The sequence below is a fragment of the Cucumis melo genome, chromosome 2, assembly GCF_025177605.1.
Source record: "Cucumis melo cultivar AY chromosome 2, USDA_Cmelo_AY_1.0, whole genome shotgun sequence".
NCBI lineage: Eukaryota > Viridiplantae > Streptophyta > Magnoliopsida > Cucurbitales > Cucurbitaceae > Cucumis > Cucumis melo.
Window position 1 is genome coordinate 23,945,713 of NC_066858.1, and position 16,472 is coordinate 23,962,184.

The 16,472-nt window shown below is 33.7% G+C and overlaps 2 protein-coding genes across 3 annotated transcripts; one reads left to right on the forward strand and one right to left on the reverse strand.

Moving 5' to 3' along the window:
- Positions 1 to 557: 557 nt before the first annotated feature.
- LOC103494077 (pentatricopeptide repeat-containing protein At1g18485) lies at positions 558 to 6,703 on the forward strand. The gene is made up of 5 exons (XM_008455102.3): positions 558 to 4,482; positions 4,566 to 4,627; positions 5,797 to 5,900; positions 6,240 to 6,294; positions 6,388 to 6,703. Exon 1 carries the CDS (start codon positions 878 to 880, stop codon positions 3,854 to 3,856), a length of 2,979 nt encoding a protein of 992 aa, XP_008453324.2. The 5' UTR covers positions 558 to 877; the 3' UTR covers positions 3,857 to 4,482; positions 4,566 to 4,627; positions 5,797 to 5,900; positions 6,240 to 6,294; positions 6,388 to 6,703.
- A 3,046-nt stretch (positions 6,704 to 9,749) lies between these two features.
- LOC103494076 (protein ENHANCER OF LHP1 1) lies at positions 9,750 to 15,019 on the reverse strand. 2 transcript variants are annotated; one of them, XM_008455100.3, is made up of 12 exons: positions 14,620 to 15,019; positions 13,281 to 14,389; positions 12,917 to 13,093; positions 12,651 to 12,764; positions 12,128 to 12,232; positions 11,742 to 11,876; positions 11,597 to 11,652; positions 11,394 to 11,496; positions 11,199 to 11,315; positions 10,858 to 10,984; positions 10,594 to 10,724; positions 9,750 to 10,486 (listed from the first exon to the last, which is right to left on the reverse strand). In XM_008455100.3, exons 1-12 carry the CDS (start codon positions 14,897 to 14,899, stop codon positions 10,049 to 10,051), a joined length of 2,892 nt encoding a protein of 963 aa, XP_008453322.2. In that variant the 5' UTR covers positions 14,900 to 15,019; the 3' UTR covers positions 9,750 to 10,048. The 2 variants fall into 2 exon arrangements, with proteins under 2 accessions (XP_008453322.2, XP_008453323.2); XM_008455101.3 differs by lacking the exon at positions 12,651 to 12,764 and having other exon boundaries at positions 14,620 to 15,007.
- Between the last annotated feature and the right edge of the window lie 1,453 nt (positions 15,020 to 16,472).

The following is a 16,472-nucleotide window of genomic DNA, read 5'->3' on the forward strand; positions in this document are numbered from 1 at the left end:
ACATGAAAGTTGTCCATTCTCTATCAATATTTTCAAACACCAATCTAAATTTTAAAAATTAGGAAAGAGTAATTTTTGTTTTTAGAATCCATAATGAAAAGATTTAGGTATATAGGTTGGATATAAACGTAACAAAAAAAATTTACGGGCTGTGATAAAAATTAAAAGTTCTTGAAGTCTGTAAAATATTTTCATAATTTTTAGACTTTAAATATACACGAGGTACAATCTTTTACAATTTTCAATACAATCGTTTAAATTTGAATCATTTTTTTCATGTTTAAAATGAACTATACGATCATGTTGGCATGATCCGAAAAAACCACTTACTAATGGTTCACGTTTGAATTACACAATCGTATATCATGACCTAAATAATAGTAATATGTTTAGAAGAAGATTAATTACATGTGGAGCTTTTTTTGTATTTCTTTATGTGAACTTTTTTTTATAATTGTTAGCAAATATTTTAATATTTAAAAACCCATATAGGTATGTAGTGTGTGTGTGTATATATATACACATATAGTATATTTCGAGTCCCAAATTTCATGTTTAAAATGTTGTTTGAGATGTGAAAACAATAGACTAACTTAATTTGTGGATGCTGTTTCTTCGAAGCTTCGAACAAGAGTGCAGGTAAGAAGAGAATAGAGAGAGCGCCGCTAATGAGGAAAAAGCACTATTGCTGCATAGTTAGTTGAATACATGTTTAGTATTAGAACAAAAATAGAAAGAGTATGAGCACACAAACACGAATAACAAGAACAAAATGTTTTAGTTCATCCATCATCTTCATAAAAATCTAATACACTGAATTTTGAACTCAATTCTTGACACTCACATGTAATAATTTCCATCAAGAAGCCTCTCTTCAATGGCTGTGGTGGCGCCGCTATTCTCCGGCCGCCACCGCTCTCCGATCATGTATAAACCAACTCCAACTCCAACTCCCACTCCCACTCCCACTCCCATATCAATTTTCAAAAATTCCCTTCTTTCAACTTCAACTCCAAAGTCTTCGTACTTCTTTGTCTCTCCTCGAACTCAAACCCATCAATCTCGATCCATCAACCCGGTTTCTCAGCTCTCACTTCTCGAAGAGATTTCCAAGCTTTGTGAAGCGGGCGATCTCAATGGAGCTCTCGATTTTCTTCAGAGAGCCTGGAAGAACAATGCTGGCTATGATTTGGCTCAGAGAAAAGAGGCCATGGGTAAGTTATTGCAGAAATGTGGGCAGTATAAAAACGTCGAAATTGGCCGGAAACTTGATGAAATGTTGTGCGTTTCCTCTCAGTTCAGCAGCGACTTTGTCCTCAATACCCGTCTCATCACTATGTACTCCATTTGTGGATATCCTTTGGAATCTCGATTGGTCTTTGATCGTTTGCAGAATAAGAATTTGTTTCAATGGAATGCACTTGTTAGTGGGTACGTTAGAAATCAACTGTACGACGAGGCAATTCACACTTTCATTGAGTTGATATCGGTAACTGAATTTCAACCTGATAATTTTACATTTCCTTGCTTGATTAAGGCTTGTACTGGGAAATGTGATGTTCATTTGGGAAAATCGGTTCATGGGATGGTGGTGAAAATGGGATTGATCATGGATTTGTTTGTGGGTAATGCGATGATTTCACTTTACGGGAAACGTGGGTTTTTAGACGAAGCCGTCGAGGTGTTTGATAAAATGCCTGAACAAAACTTGATCTCTTGGAATTCGTTGATTTGTGGGTTTTCTGAGAATGGATTTTGGCTGGAAGCTTATAGGGCGTTTAGAAGTCTTCTGGAGAGTGGCGATGGATTGACTCCGGATGTTGCTACAATGGTAACTCTGTTGCCTGTGTGTTCAGGAGAAGGAAATGTAGATATGGGAATGATGATTCATGGGATGGCAGTGAAACTGGGGCTTGTTCATGAACTAATGGTGTGTAATGCTTTGATTGACATGTACTCAAAATGTGGTTGCTTATCAGAAGCAGCGATTTTATTTTGTAAGATTGAGAACAAAAATGTAGTTTCTTGGAATTCCATGATTGGTGCATATTCTAGGGAAGGATTCGTATTTGAAACATTCGATCTGTTGAGAAAGATGTGGAAAGAAGAAAAAATGACGGAAGTAAATGAGGTCACCATTTTGAATTCGTTACCTGCTTGTTTGGAAGAAACTGAACTGTTGAGTTTGAAGGCACTTCATGGATATTCACTTAGATTTTCGTTTCAATACGAAGAATTGATAAATAATGGGTTTATAGCAGCCTATGCAAAGTGTGGATCGTTGGTTTCTGCTGAACACGTCTTCTTTGGAATGAATACGAAGTCAGTGAGCTCTTGGAATGCAATCATTGGTGAATATGCTCAAAATGGTGATCCGAGAAAAGCTTTAGACTTTTATTTTGAGATGACACGTTTGGGCATCCTTCCTGACGACTTTAGCATTGTTAGCCTACTATTGGCTTGTGGCCGTTTGGGACATCTACAATATGGCAAAGAGATACATGGATTTGTGCTAAGGAATGGGTTAGAGATGAATTCATTTGTTGCTGTCTCCTTGCTATCACTTTATTTCCATTGTTCTAAACCTTTCTACGGCAGAACTTGCTTTGAAAGGATGGAAAACAAAAACTCAGTGTGTTGGAATGCGATGCTTTCTGGTCTTTCTCAAAATGAACTTCCAAACGAAACACTCTCTTCGTTTCGTCAAATGCTTTCTGAAGGACTTGAACCTGATGAGATTACCATAGTGAGTGTTCTTGGGGCTTGCTCACAGCTATCAGCTCTTGGTCTTGGAAAAGAGGTTCATTGCTTTGTCTTAAAAAACAGTCTAATGGAAGACAATTTTGTTGCTTGTTCGCTCATGGACATGTATGCCAAAAGCGGCTTTTTGGGACATTCTCAACAAATATTTAACGGGTTAAATGACAAAGAAGTGGCTTCATGGAACGTCATGATTACAGGATTTGGTGTTCATGGACAAGGTAACAAGGCCGTGGAGCTATTTGAGGATATGCAAAGATCAAATAAGCAACCTGATCGGTTCACTTTTCTAGGAGTTCTTCAGGCATGTTGTCATGCTGGATTGGTGTCAGAGGGGATGTATTATTTAGCTCAAATGCAAACTTTGTACAAACTAGAGCCAGAACTCAAGCACTATGCCTGTGTGATTGACATGCTCGGTAGAGCAGGCCGACTAAACGAGGCATTAAACTTCATAAACGAGATGCCTGAAGAACCAGATGCTAAAATCTGGAGTTCATTGCTCAGTTCTAGTATAACTCATGTTGATCTAGAAATGGGAGAGAAATTTGGTGAAAAATTGTTAGCACTAGAAGCAAACAAAGCTGATAGCTATATTTTACTCTCTAACTTGTATGCAACAGCAGGAAAATGGGATGTTGTGCGAATGGTGAGACAGAAAATGAAGGATCTCAGTCTTCAGAAAGATGCTGGCTGCAGTTGGATTGAACTTCAAGGTAAAGTCTATAGCTTTATAGCTGGCGAAAACTCGAATTCAAGTTCAGACGAGATACGAAAGATGTGGAATAGACTGGAGAAACAGATAGTGGAAATTGGCTACACACCTGATTGTAGTTGTGTTCTTCATGAATTGGAAGAGGTGGAAAAGATAAAGATATTGAAGGGGCATAGTGAGAAGCTTGCAATTTCTTTTGGCTTCTTAAACACTAAAGAAGGCACCACATTAAGAATCTCCAAGAATCTAAGAATTTGTAGAGACTGTCACAATGCAGCAAAGTATATAAGTAAAGCTGCTAAGAGAGAAATTGTTATTAGAGACAACAAGCGTTTTCATCACTTCAAAAATGGGATTTGTTCATGTGGAAATTATTGGTAGAAAGAATTTCATTACTAGCAACTAAAAAGAATTTCAAGATCAAATTTTTATCAATGGGTTCCTCGGTAACTTAAAACGAAACTTCTACCCATCAAACAATGCAAAAAGAGAAATTTTAGATAGAAAAATATATTTATATATTTAGATTCACCCAATTATTTGCATTTCTTCCATTTTTCTTTCTTTAATTCCATTTAACTTAAACCAATATTTTTTCTTCAAAAATTTAATCAATCAACAAGATGTACATAAATATTGGACAACAATTCCTTACAAACCTATAGATAACAATAATCAAACGATAATATAAAAAATTACTAAGACAAAAAAATAAAAATTTACTCTTAACAAAAAAAAAGTGAATTATATTTGTTTGAAAAATGAGGGATATATTTTACTAAGTCTGTCAGCAAATTTAGGCTAAATTTTTTTTGTAGTTATTCATTTCTTTACAATTCGAAGTTCCGTCGTCTCTATGCTGATACCATTCGCCGTTCGGAAAATCGGGAAGATAGAACAGTGATTTGTAGAGCGGCATGCCGTCCTCTGCATCAGCTCCGGCGTCTCCTACGTCGGCGTCTCATTCACAGAATTCTGCTACCCAACCTTCCCCTCGGAAAAACTTGGTATGTTTTCTTCTTTACTCTCTCTTTCTCGTTGTTTTTCTCGTGCTTCTGTTGATTCTTCTTGGGTTTCAATGTCTTCAAAGGCTGAGGCTGCAAACAGTAATGACGCCGAGGAGAAGAAACCCGATTTGACAGATCAATTTGAGTATGCTCTTTTCTTTTTCTTCCTCTATGGCTTCGTTTGAAGTTTAAATCGCTGCTGTTTCAATATCTCAACAGCTTTCTTCTGCAGTTCCTTTCCTCTAATTTGCTCTGCAATCGAAATTGAACATGAACTTTTGTACTCTGTACTCTGTTTTTTGTTTTCGAAGTGAAGAAGATGAAACGAGTTCGTCATCGAGCTTCATAGTTATTCATTAAAAAAAAAAAAAAAAATCAATCCATTGTATGAAAAAAGAGATTTGTAGAAAACCCTAGTTCGTTGCTTGCATTATCTCCAGTTTTAGTCGGAACTAATGTTGGTAGATATCATCAATGAAAGTCAAAATTCGAAAGATTAGGTTTTTCTCAAGCGTAATGATATAAAATTACTACAAATGGAATCTCAGAGAATTTATTTTATTTTTCCGCTTTTGAATTTGTAGTGCCAGTTCTTGAGAATGGTAGGACTGTAAAATGAGACGGATGTTTGGTCACTAACTTCCACTTTTTTTTCCAAATAAGATATTGAATCTCATTCAAAGGGACAAAATAGATTACCCCTAAAAATAAGTTGTGATTGGTTAGATATTCATTATTCAAGTGTGTGAGACATCGTTGTCAGATTAGTTCTGATGGGGAATTTCTGTTGCTCATCCATGAAATTTGAAAGGCTTAACAGTCAGTACTTGCTATCTAGTTTATTTATACTCGACTCAACTGAAAATCATCGGATTACCTTTTTAAACCTCAGAAGTCAAGATATAAACAAGAACAACCACCAATGGAAGCTGCTTTTTCTTCTTTTTATCATTTCTCACTCTCATGAAAACTTAGTTACATCATCTGCTACGTGTTTGAAATTGCTCTTTTTGTTAGCTCCCATATGGTGATTTGGAGAGCGCCTATTGTATTTACCATCAGTTAGACTTCTTGTTCAGTGAAATATGGGAAGGAGACAATTTAGTGGTGAATTTTTCTTTTTCTCAATTACCCGAGGCGTTAGGGCGAACTCATGGCCTCCACTCTCCCTTATCGCTCACTCTCTGGAGAGACGTCACGTATCTGGCCTTCTCCAAGGACCTTTTGACTACAAGAACTAAATTAACGAGAATTTGTTCTCCTTCAGATAGTGATAGTGGCTAAGTGTCGTGCTATTTTCTTTATTCTTTCCAGAGATTTTTATAATTTCAATTCCATTGAGAAGTACCAGAAATATGAAGCTGACTACGCTCAACGCCTAATGGCCAAATACTTCTCAAAGAAAAACCTCTATGGAGGTAGGTACAATTGGCCCTTTGCTTCTTTATCAATTTGCACTTTTAAATGATTGGTTTGCATTTTATTAATTTATCCCAAGCTCTATCCTCTTTTCCTGTTCTTACAATCTCATAAACTTGATATGAGCAGAAACCAAACCAAATCAATATCAGTTTAAAACGATAGCATTTTAGAAGAGCGTTCATTGAAAAAAGAACTAGCAATTGTTATTCTAGAAATATCATATCTTGTTTGTTTTCTTAATTTTCTTTTTCCATTATTTGTGACCAAAAACAGTTAAATACGTCAGAAAAACAATTATTGATGCCCTCATTGAGGAAACGTCCACCATTTTGCAGGAAACATCTTTGAAGAGAACACAACTGTCGACAATGAGATTATAAAGTCGAGCAAGTATATTCGAGAACTGCCTTTCATATATTTTTGTTGTTTGTAGTTGTTATTGATCATCATGAGATAAATTATGTATGAATCTATGTTACACAGGTGGCCTTGTACAAGGTCTTTCGCTGATCCTTTGCAGGGTTTCGAAGATCATAGAAGCAGCTGTTCAACATCCGCCATGGAAAGCCACAGCGCCATCTCAAATGGGAAGCATGCTGTGAAGAAAAATGGATGATATAAGAATGAAGAAAAATGGGGGTGGGACTTTGTGTAGCTTAGTGCAGGACTTCGGATTTCGGGTAAATTGCAAAAACCATACCCCCTTTAACATTTAACTGTAAAAATCGAGACCTCAAACTTATATAAGTATTAAAATTAAACTCTCAAACTTAAATAATTATTATAATTTCTACAATTATATGAGGAAGAGGATCCAACTTGATTGCTTATACAAGTTTAAAGACTCGATTTATGCACTTGAAATTTTAAGGGTACATTGCAACTAATGTCCACGTTTAGGGATATTTCTTGCAATAGTGGTAGTTCACAATTTGCCTTAAATTATCTTAAACCCTTTTTAATTGTAACAAATATTCGCATTTAAATTATTTTTAGTCTCGATTTTAACTTAAACAGAAATCAGTGTTTGCCAATTCTTGGCGTGTATTAGCCATTAGGAACAGCAAAATTTAACATTGATTTGTATAAAATATTTTTCATACCCAAAATTTGGTTAAGGTATATACAATCTACTAGAGAGTTTGTTGCTTATGAAAAATTGATCAATGCTCATGTTGGAAAGGTGAAAGGTTGAAAAATATTAAAATATATTACAATATCTAAATTGATATAAATTAGATTATTATTTCCATGAAAATTCAGGAACATAAGTGATTTTCAACCATTTACAAGAGTTAAATATATAATCCAAGTTTAACTACAAATTTGGTCTTTTCTAGAATTTAATGCATATAGTTTTCAATTAAATTTTATTTATTGTAGTTTAACAAAATGGTTAAATTATAAAAAGAAAAAAATGCTCTCAAAATTTTGTAGTTTATGTAAAAAATATCCCAAAATTTCTAAAAGTTTTAAAATATCCTAAGACTTTATAAAAAAGTTAAAAAAAAAAAATTACCGTAAAGATTTGTTTTAAAAATAACTATTGAAAAGTTTTATAAATAACCTTGAGCTTGAAAAAAAGTTAAAAAGTATTGATATAAATTTTACACTAATTATCTCACCAACATAAATTTAGATAAATCTATAATCTTAAATTTATTTGACTATTAACACAAAGTAATAGATCGCAAACACACCTTATTGATTAAATTAACATATAGTTAATTGTCAAATAAAGAAATGTGTTTAAGTGTTAACACATAGTGATAATGTGATAAACCAGTGAAACTTTTTTTTATTTGATTAATTATTGTTTTAGTATGTTTTATGGATAAATTTTTATTTTAAAATTTTATGTTTTAACCGAGGTTTAAAATATTGATGTTGATAAAAATATGGAATTTGGATTTTAATGGATATTCTTGAAAAATTATGAAAGAAAAAATTCAAAAAATAAATTTAAGTTAGTAATTAACTATTTTATTATTTTCAAATGAGTAAAAATGTTTATTGTTTATATTATATTTATATTAGTGCTATTTTTATGGTGTGATTCGTAGATTTTTCTATCATTCACCTTTTCTAACAATGTAGAATCCATGAAAACGTAAAATATCAATAAAAATATCAACGTATCGGTGTAAATTTAAACTTTAATTTTAATTGAAAATAACTTTGGTTTTCATTTTGAATGCTAAAAAATTTAATGTAAAAATTGGATTAAAGGGATAATTTATTTTTGTGACTTTTTTTAGTCTAAAGAAAGGTTTTTTTTTTTTAAATAATGTTATTTTAAAAATTATTGTAAAAAATGGGGTAGGATTGAAACAATTGACAAAAATAGAGTAAGAAAGTCGTGGACCCGTCCATATCTGTCATCCATTCACACTTATCTTTTATTCTTTTTATACATAATGACCGTTAATAAATCTCAACCTCCTAAAAATATTTCATTCTTAAAAATATCATTTCTTAATTATTAAATTAAAATATTTGATTATTTCCTTTTTAAAAATCTTAATTATGAATTTAAAAAATTATTTAAAAGTTTTAACAAAATGAAATTCGAAATTAGAATATTTCTATAATTTAATAAGGATAATTTTAAATATTAAAAATAGAATGGGTAAGAAATAGAAAGTATACCTTATTCTTATTAAAAAAATAAATAGTATAATTATATCAAAATAAATATTAAAAATAGAAATATAATTATATTAAAAATAAAAAAAATAATTATACCAAAATAAATATTTAAAAATAGAAAGAGAAAGGAATAGAAATTATACCTTATTAAAAAATAAATAATATAATTATATCAAACACAACTAAAGACAACAACAAAAGGAAAATAAAGAACTCCACGGCCATTCGGGAGAGCGGTTTCTCTCCTTAGGTGATTTTACCATTCCTTCCTATATAATTATACCTTATTGCTTTAATATATTTAATATTTATTTTGGTATAATTACTTTCTATTTTTAAATATTTTAAATTTTTTTATTAAATTACAGAAATATTCTAATTTTAAATCTCATTAGTTAATAATTCAACTAGAAAACTTTTAAATAATTTTTTAAATTCATAATTGAAATGTTTAGAAAGAAAATAATCAAATATTTTAATTTAATAATTAAAGAATGATGTTTTTAGGAATAAAATAATTTTAGGAGGTTGAGATTTATTAATAATATATTTTTAAAAAGTTAAAATTTATTAACGATGATTATGTATAAATAAAATAAAATAAGCAGAGAACAGCACGTCCACGACTTCAATGAACACATCACCATACGACCCCATCTACGATTTTGCCTATTGTTTCATTCCTACCCCATTTTTTACAGTAATTTTTAAAATAACATTATTAAAAAAAGCTTTCAGTATTTTTAAATAAAATTTTAACCATTTCTATTCAAAACTTACAGAAATTTGAACCATTTTTTTTAAAGTTTAAAGCATTTGTTAAACTTTCAAAGTTTAGAAATAATTTTATTTATTATAATTTAACCTAACAAAATTAAATAGGAAATGTTACTAACTAAAAAAAAATTGAACCACAAGGTCTAATCCGAATTTTCAACACCAAAATTGCAATTTAACCTTTAACCAAGTAAAAAGTACTTGAGATTCTGTGAACCCCAAAGATTTGAAGTCTAAGGGAACCATAAATTCTTGGACTCAAATAGTAGAGAAGTTAGTAAGAAAATAAAATTGATATTATTTAGATGCAGTGCTACGAAATTCACTTATGAGATTATTAGTAACATTTTATTTCTTTTCCAACATAAATAAGGTCCACATGCTCACAATATTAATAAGAATAGAAATGGCATTTAGCCTGAGGTATAATATAACTGTACATTCTCATTGCTTGCAAATTCATCGCAATCAAAAAGTTGGAAGGTCAGACAAAGTTTAATATAATTTACATAAACATCTATTTCTTAATTCCTACCCTCATAATTTACACTGAACTGATCTTCCTACGCATTCTAAACAACAATTTCAACTATCAAAATTACCAACAATGTGGCTTAAGATCAACCACTTGTGAATTGAACAATATAGCCACATCTAATGAACTCTCTCTATATATAATGTGAATGATGTTCTAGTTTAGAGAAAGAAAAAAAACTACTTACTTGATTGATGACTTCAAGAACGGATTTACGGGACGATTAGATGGAACTTGATTTACACCTCCTGGCTTCACATTCTGATTATTCGATGACTTGAAATGTTGATTGGTTTCAAGGTTGGAGTCCACTTTACTCAATGATACTACTGCTTTTGTGGCGGCATCTGCTACATTTGTGTTGTGCATTTTTGATATCTCATTTACCCCTGAAGTTTGCTTATCTTCGGTTTTTCCAGACTCGAACTTTGCTCCTTCAGACTTTTGTTTCTTTGTAAACAAAGGTGCAGAGAGAATTGGGGCTTTGAGGGTGGATGGGAGAGTAAATTCTGAAGTTTTGGCTTTAGGTGAAGTTGGAGCATTAGGTAAGACAGATTCATTGCAGTTAGGTCTTGAAAGGGTGGTTTCTACAGTCCCCTTAGTTTCATTAAGCAACCTTTCCTGATATTAAGAAAAAAAAAATAGAAGTTCATGATGAGCAAATACGTGTATGTAAAAATGAGACCCCATTGCTGAGACTAAAAGATTTTTAAGGCCGTTTATCCTACCTCAAGTATTGCATTGAAACGTTCAGCTAAGTTTGGAAGCTTTAAAGCAGTAACTAACTTAATTGCACCCTTAACTGATTTCTCCAGTGACAAAAGTTTTACGAGTTCGGTAGCCCTGACAAGCTTATCACCTGGAAAAATTCACCAATTGTCAGTTAGATGAAAGCTCAGATCGTTAGTTTTAGTTCCTTGTCAAAGGCAAAAGCCGTATAGGAAAATGGAATGAAAGCTATGTAAACGTCAAAGTAAGTTGTGAATCCCAACCGTTGCAGCAGGAAGCAATGAGCCTTAAGATGCATCTGTCTTGAGCAGCTTCAATACTGAATGCCTCATCATCCAGTTCATTGTCGTACAATCCACGTAATGCCATTTCCTCCATTCTGCCATGGATCTGTAGTGTACACTCACATTACTTAGACAGTAAAAGCATGTGAAAAGAGACATATATTAGAAAAAAAAATGAAAGAACATATCGATTATGAATGAGTAGCTCCCATTGCTGAGAATTTCCACGATAACTGACATTGATATAAATATTATCTTGAGTAGCTATAGGGAGCTAAAAGCTATAAAATCGGCTCAAGATTGGAAAATAATGGACTGACCTGTTTGAGATGCATATCATTCATCATAAACTCATTCTCAAGTGATTCTGCGCCCAGGTCAGAGAGAGCGAGAGGAAACGACAGGTTCAGCAGAGTAAGCACAGGTTTAGGTGTCACCTGAGGCAGAAAGAAATTAGCCTCAGCAATAAATTTAGGGTAAATGAGTTTTCAGAGGGATGAAGTTATCTGTGTTACCTGTGGGTATGAGTCAGGATTTTTGCAGATCACACAGAACAACTTGTTAGCGTTCAACCCAGCCACCCAATAGTTTTCATCCGACTTTCTCTCTTTATTGGCACTGCACAACAAATCGTAATTTCAGAAAGGATGGCAAAAAGGTAGGAGGTCATTTTTACTTTTAATGGATATACTTAGAAAATTGTAGGCTGTAGATCAACCTGAATAACGGTACCCAACTGCCTCCATATTGATTTGTAAACACTCTGAGTACACCCTATAAATATATATAGGAAAATAAGATCCATAGTTTGCAATAACCAACAGAAACATCAATAAAGTTACTTGAGAGCAGAGCTAGAGTACCTTGGAATCATATGAACTCAATTTTCCTTCTTCACTAAATCCGAACCATGTGAGATGTGAGCCTGGAGTTAATGGCAAACGTCCTCTTAAGAGCTGTGTTCCATTAGAGATGTTTAATATTCTGAACTCTAGCACCTGCATATTTAAAATGAACTTCACGTTAGAAATTACATCTTCCAGATTATAAATTCCACCCACCACCAAAACTTTTACTGACTACAGCCATGCTGCTTCATATTATAAATGGTGCTAAAACCATGCTCACTCAAACGAAACGACTTTCTGATGTCCAATAGAAATCTTTTATACTGACATCAGACATCCTCATCATAGATTCCTTAAATCAATCATGCTCCAAGTAGAGAAAAGTATAATTCAGTATTAACCTGGTCGTTTGAGGGAAGACATGTTGAAGAATGCGTCACAAATGCAACTTCATCCTTGAAGCCAGACGCAGTCACCACTGGCCCATCAAGGGAAAGAATATGTTTCTGCAATGAAATCATTCAGCAAAATTACTATTTGAATTATCAAGAGTACATCGTCGTCATTCTTGAATTTGGCTAGACCCTTTCTTTCAATAATACTCAGGAGGTAAATCAATGGCTTTAGAAAGATTTTATAGTTATTTATAACTCATAGTCAAGGAAACAATTGGCATTTAACTCAAGTTCCTAGCTTCATAAAGCTAACAAACAAATGCATATCCAAGTCGAGATAAATGTTTGCTGTAATCAGAAACATCTCTCCCAGTTCACTGTAATATAGCTTCTTGTAGTTATAATTTGTTTCTTAAATTGCTATAAAGAAGTTTTCAGACAATGTGAAACAGTCAGAATACTAGACAAGGTGAAAAAAAGGCGGATAGGTTGAAAATATGAAACTAGTTAAGCAATCTACCCAACAGACCTGTAAACCACCATCTGTGAAGATACGAAGATAATTAAGACTAGTAAATGCAGCCACCCATCTGTTACCAATTGCAACAACCTTAACTTCTTCTCCATCGAATCTCATAGACCACTGATTTTTTACATTACATATCCAAGTCAGTATAGTTTTGTAATCATATTATATGGAATTTGAAAAGGTATATATAAGATATAAGAATACAAAAGTTGCATTATTAGTACGAAGGTGAGATACTTGTAAACTATAATTGAAAACATTTTAACCTCGCTGTTATTTGCCCAGCTACCAAACGGGCGATACATTAGAGTGCTCATATTCTTCTCGCCCTTACAAGGGTTTGCAAAGACACTGCCATTTTCATCCAGTGCAGCCATTGTAAAACCAAAATGGTCGTTCATTGAAGGAACTCGTGGGCCACTTCCAGTGTCATGAAAATCTATCTGAAAAGGGATGGTACCAGTCATTTAGAACACAGATCAAGATTGTTTCATGTCACCTATGAATGTAATTGTTTCATATCGTCCATGAATATGATTTATACAAGTGTTATAGCACATACGTTGTGGATGAGAGCAAGTGACAATACGGCAGAAACCTAATAGGTTTAAGTTGAAGGTTCGGCATTACCTCTATGTGGGAGTACCCATCATGTTCAAAAGTTGTTATACTTCCAAGCATATTGTAACACAGAAAGCGTTTCTTTCCTGGCTGCAAAGGAGTTGCTCCTGGTTGAAATGCTTCTTGTTGTTTCAATCTACTATATGTTGCTTTGCCTATGTCTCCTTCATCGATATTATCTAGCTTATCCCTTTTAACTCGATGTGATGTTTTACGAGAGTCCAACTTTGGGAACAAACTAAAATCTTCGCTATCGGCTTCATCCAAGATTTCATCATTTGTTGAATGTTTGCGCAACCTTTTTCGAGTCGGAATTTCAGATTCATGATAGCTATCTTCTCCAAGGTCACTCGAATTGCCATGAGCGCTAGGCTCCTCATCCTCTTCATCAAACAAGAGAAGGCCGTTGCTATTCCTTGATTGCAATTTTGGGATATCTTCAGTTGGAGGTTTCATAGAAGATGGAACAACTGATTCCCAGACCCCATACTTACCCATGACATCAATAACAGCCAAGGCATTGCCAATTGGCTTCCAGGCCATGCAACATATTCTTTCATCAAATTTTTGTCTATCAATATCCAACTTCTGATCAACATCCCATATCAGAATTTGCCTATCCAATGAAGAAGTAGCCATGTATTTTCCATTTGGTGACCATGATAGGAAACAAATCGGCTGAGTGTGATCTCCCCTCAATGAAAACAGCTTTTCAGCAGTATCTCTATCATACATCACAACATCATTTCTTAAACCAGGGACTGCTAACGTCTCTCCGTCAGGGCTCCAGCCTAAAACATTCATAACGGAAGGGTCCGAGCCTGTGTTTGGAGCTAAGCCTTTGAGGTTATGTATTATACTTCCAGATTGAAGTTCCCAGATAATTACAGTTCCAATTGAATCCACCGACGCCAAATATTCACTATTGGGGTCAAACGCCAGTCCAGTAACGGCTCCTTTATGTCCTTTCAAAACTCTCGCAATTGAACCATCGACTGTATTAACTAGCTTAATACCATCATCATCTCCACCAGCTGCCAAGAGGCTTCCAGATTTATTAAACCCAAGGATGCGTATTGGCAGAGTAAATCTTGTAATATTTGTCTCAAATTCTCCACCTGCAAACCATTTTCCTCATAAAATTAACAGGAATAACATCCCCAAAGAATTAAAAAGTTCATAAGCCGAATATACATTTCAGGGAGAAGTAAACAAATCCAAAAGAAAATGAAATGGCCAGTCAAGATTTCGACAAATCTGATCATTACGATTCAAAAGCCAAAATTAATTGAAGCAGTTCGCAGTAAAACCAAAAGAATCGTGTATAAGCGAATGCAAGAGAAATTACCGGGAAACTTGTAGAGTTTGACGGATCGATCCATGGATCCAGAAGCGAGACAAGTAGAATTGGGGCTAAGAGCCAGCGCGGTGACCCCTTCACGATGATGATGAATGATTTTGGGAGTAGTGGAAGGAAGAAGAGAATCGTGGATGGATATGGCAGATTCAGAGGAGGAAGCAGTGACGATATGGTGGGCTTGTTGATCCCAGAGGACGGAGCAGAAGGAAGGTTTGCCATTGCTGGCGGCTTTATGGGCTTCCCGGAGCTTCACCGACCGGATTTTCATAGCTGCTAACAGTGAATTTCTTCCGATAAACAAACTCAGTATCTTACAATGAATTCCTTCCGGAGGTTTTTATTTCTCTGTCTTTTTTCCTTTTGTCTTTGGCGGGAAATTTGATGAATAAATTTTAGACTTCGCGGGAAACAGCTGCGAGAATTAGGTTTTGAAACGGTACGATGGTAATGGGCCTTTCCCTTTGCGTCTAATGGGCTGTTGGATGAACTAAGCGTCTAAGCCCATTGAAATGTGGCCATGATCCATCTATAGTTTTGGAAACTATTTACATACATTTTCATTTTTCGCCTAAATATTTTCTCAAATGTTCTATTTTTTACAATTTTTTATTTAAAATAGATTTTGCAAATAGCAAAAGAAGACGAAATTGGGTGTCAGTTACAATTGAACCCTCAACCATTCATTTAAATGAATTAAAATCGTAAGTGTCGAAATTTTATTTTAAAATTTTTATATTGCAACTATCACTGTATTAACAAAATTTGTGTTTTTATTTTCTAAAAACACTTTTTGGTCTTTATATGAGCAATAGTTTAGAACAATGTAATCTCTGATCTCTAACAATTAGTTTCTATAATTTAAAATTCGTAGCAATTTAATTAGTATATGTCAGTGAAAAAACTTGTTGACATTATGGACTAAATTTACATCTTGGATTGTTGATGCCAGATTTTAACCAAGCAAGGTGTGTTTGATCTCCAGAAGCAACAACGATAAATTTGTATTTCAAGGGAGGAGATCTTGTCTGCAAGTAAAGAAAAAAAAATGGACACTGGTGTGGTGTAAATCACGGTCACTCTAATGCTTAAGTTAAAAGATTGAAAGATAGACAAAAAAAATGATATCAATCTATAACTCATTCACTTGCATTCCTCTCCCTTATCCATAGGCTCAATCCTTATCTCATATTCCTTATTCGATTAGGATTCGCCATTGGGTTGATAATTATGCATGTTTACTTTGAGTTGAGGCCAATTGACCCAACGTTCTTACGAAGCATTTTTAGGGTTTAATCTCTTTCTAGCCTAACCTATGTTGGGGTGGCTTGACATAGACTCAGGTTTGGATTCAATTGAGGTCAACCAACTCTGGTCCGATTTCGAGCCCACTTCTTCAATCCTCTGCTTTTAGTTTTTTGGTCCTAATGAGTCCATCCTCAAAATGGACTAAAGTTTTAGTTGTCTTTACGTGACTTTTGCTTTGTAGTTATTTATGTATTTAGTCCTTAAGGTCTAATTGTCGGACTAAACTTTTTATATCCCAACTAATTAAAATATCTATCTTCTATCCAAAATATAAGTGTTCTAAAATCAAACATTCTTGAATTATAAGGAAAAAAAACAATAAGAAAAGAGACACATACTTGAGATTGAAAATCTAACCAAATGCAAAGGTGCTTCTTGTTGGCATTGAAAATCTAAAAAGATGTCGATAAAGCTTAGTATTATATATTTGACAAATTGATTGCAATGTAATTAAAAAGATTGTTGGGTTGATTACTGACTTAATTTAGAAGGCTAACAATGTGAAAATTGATATAATATGAGATTTTAATTTTCAA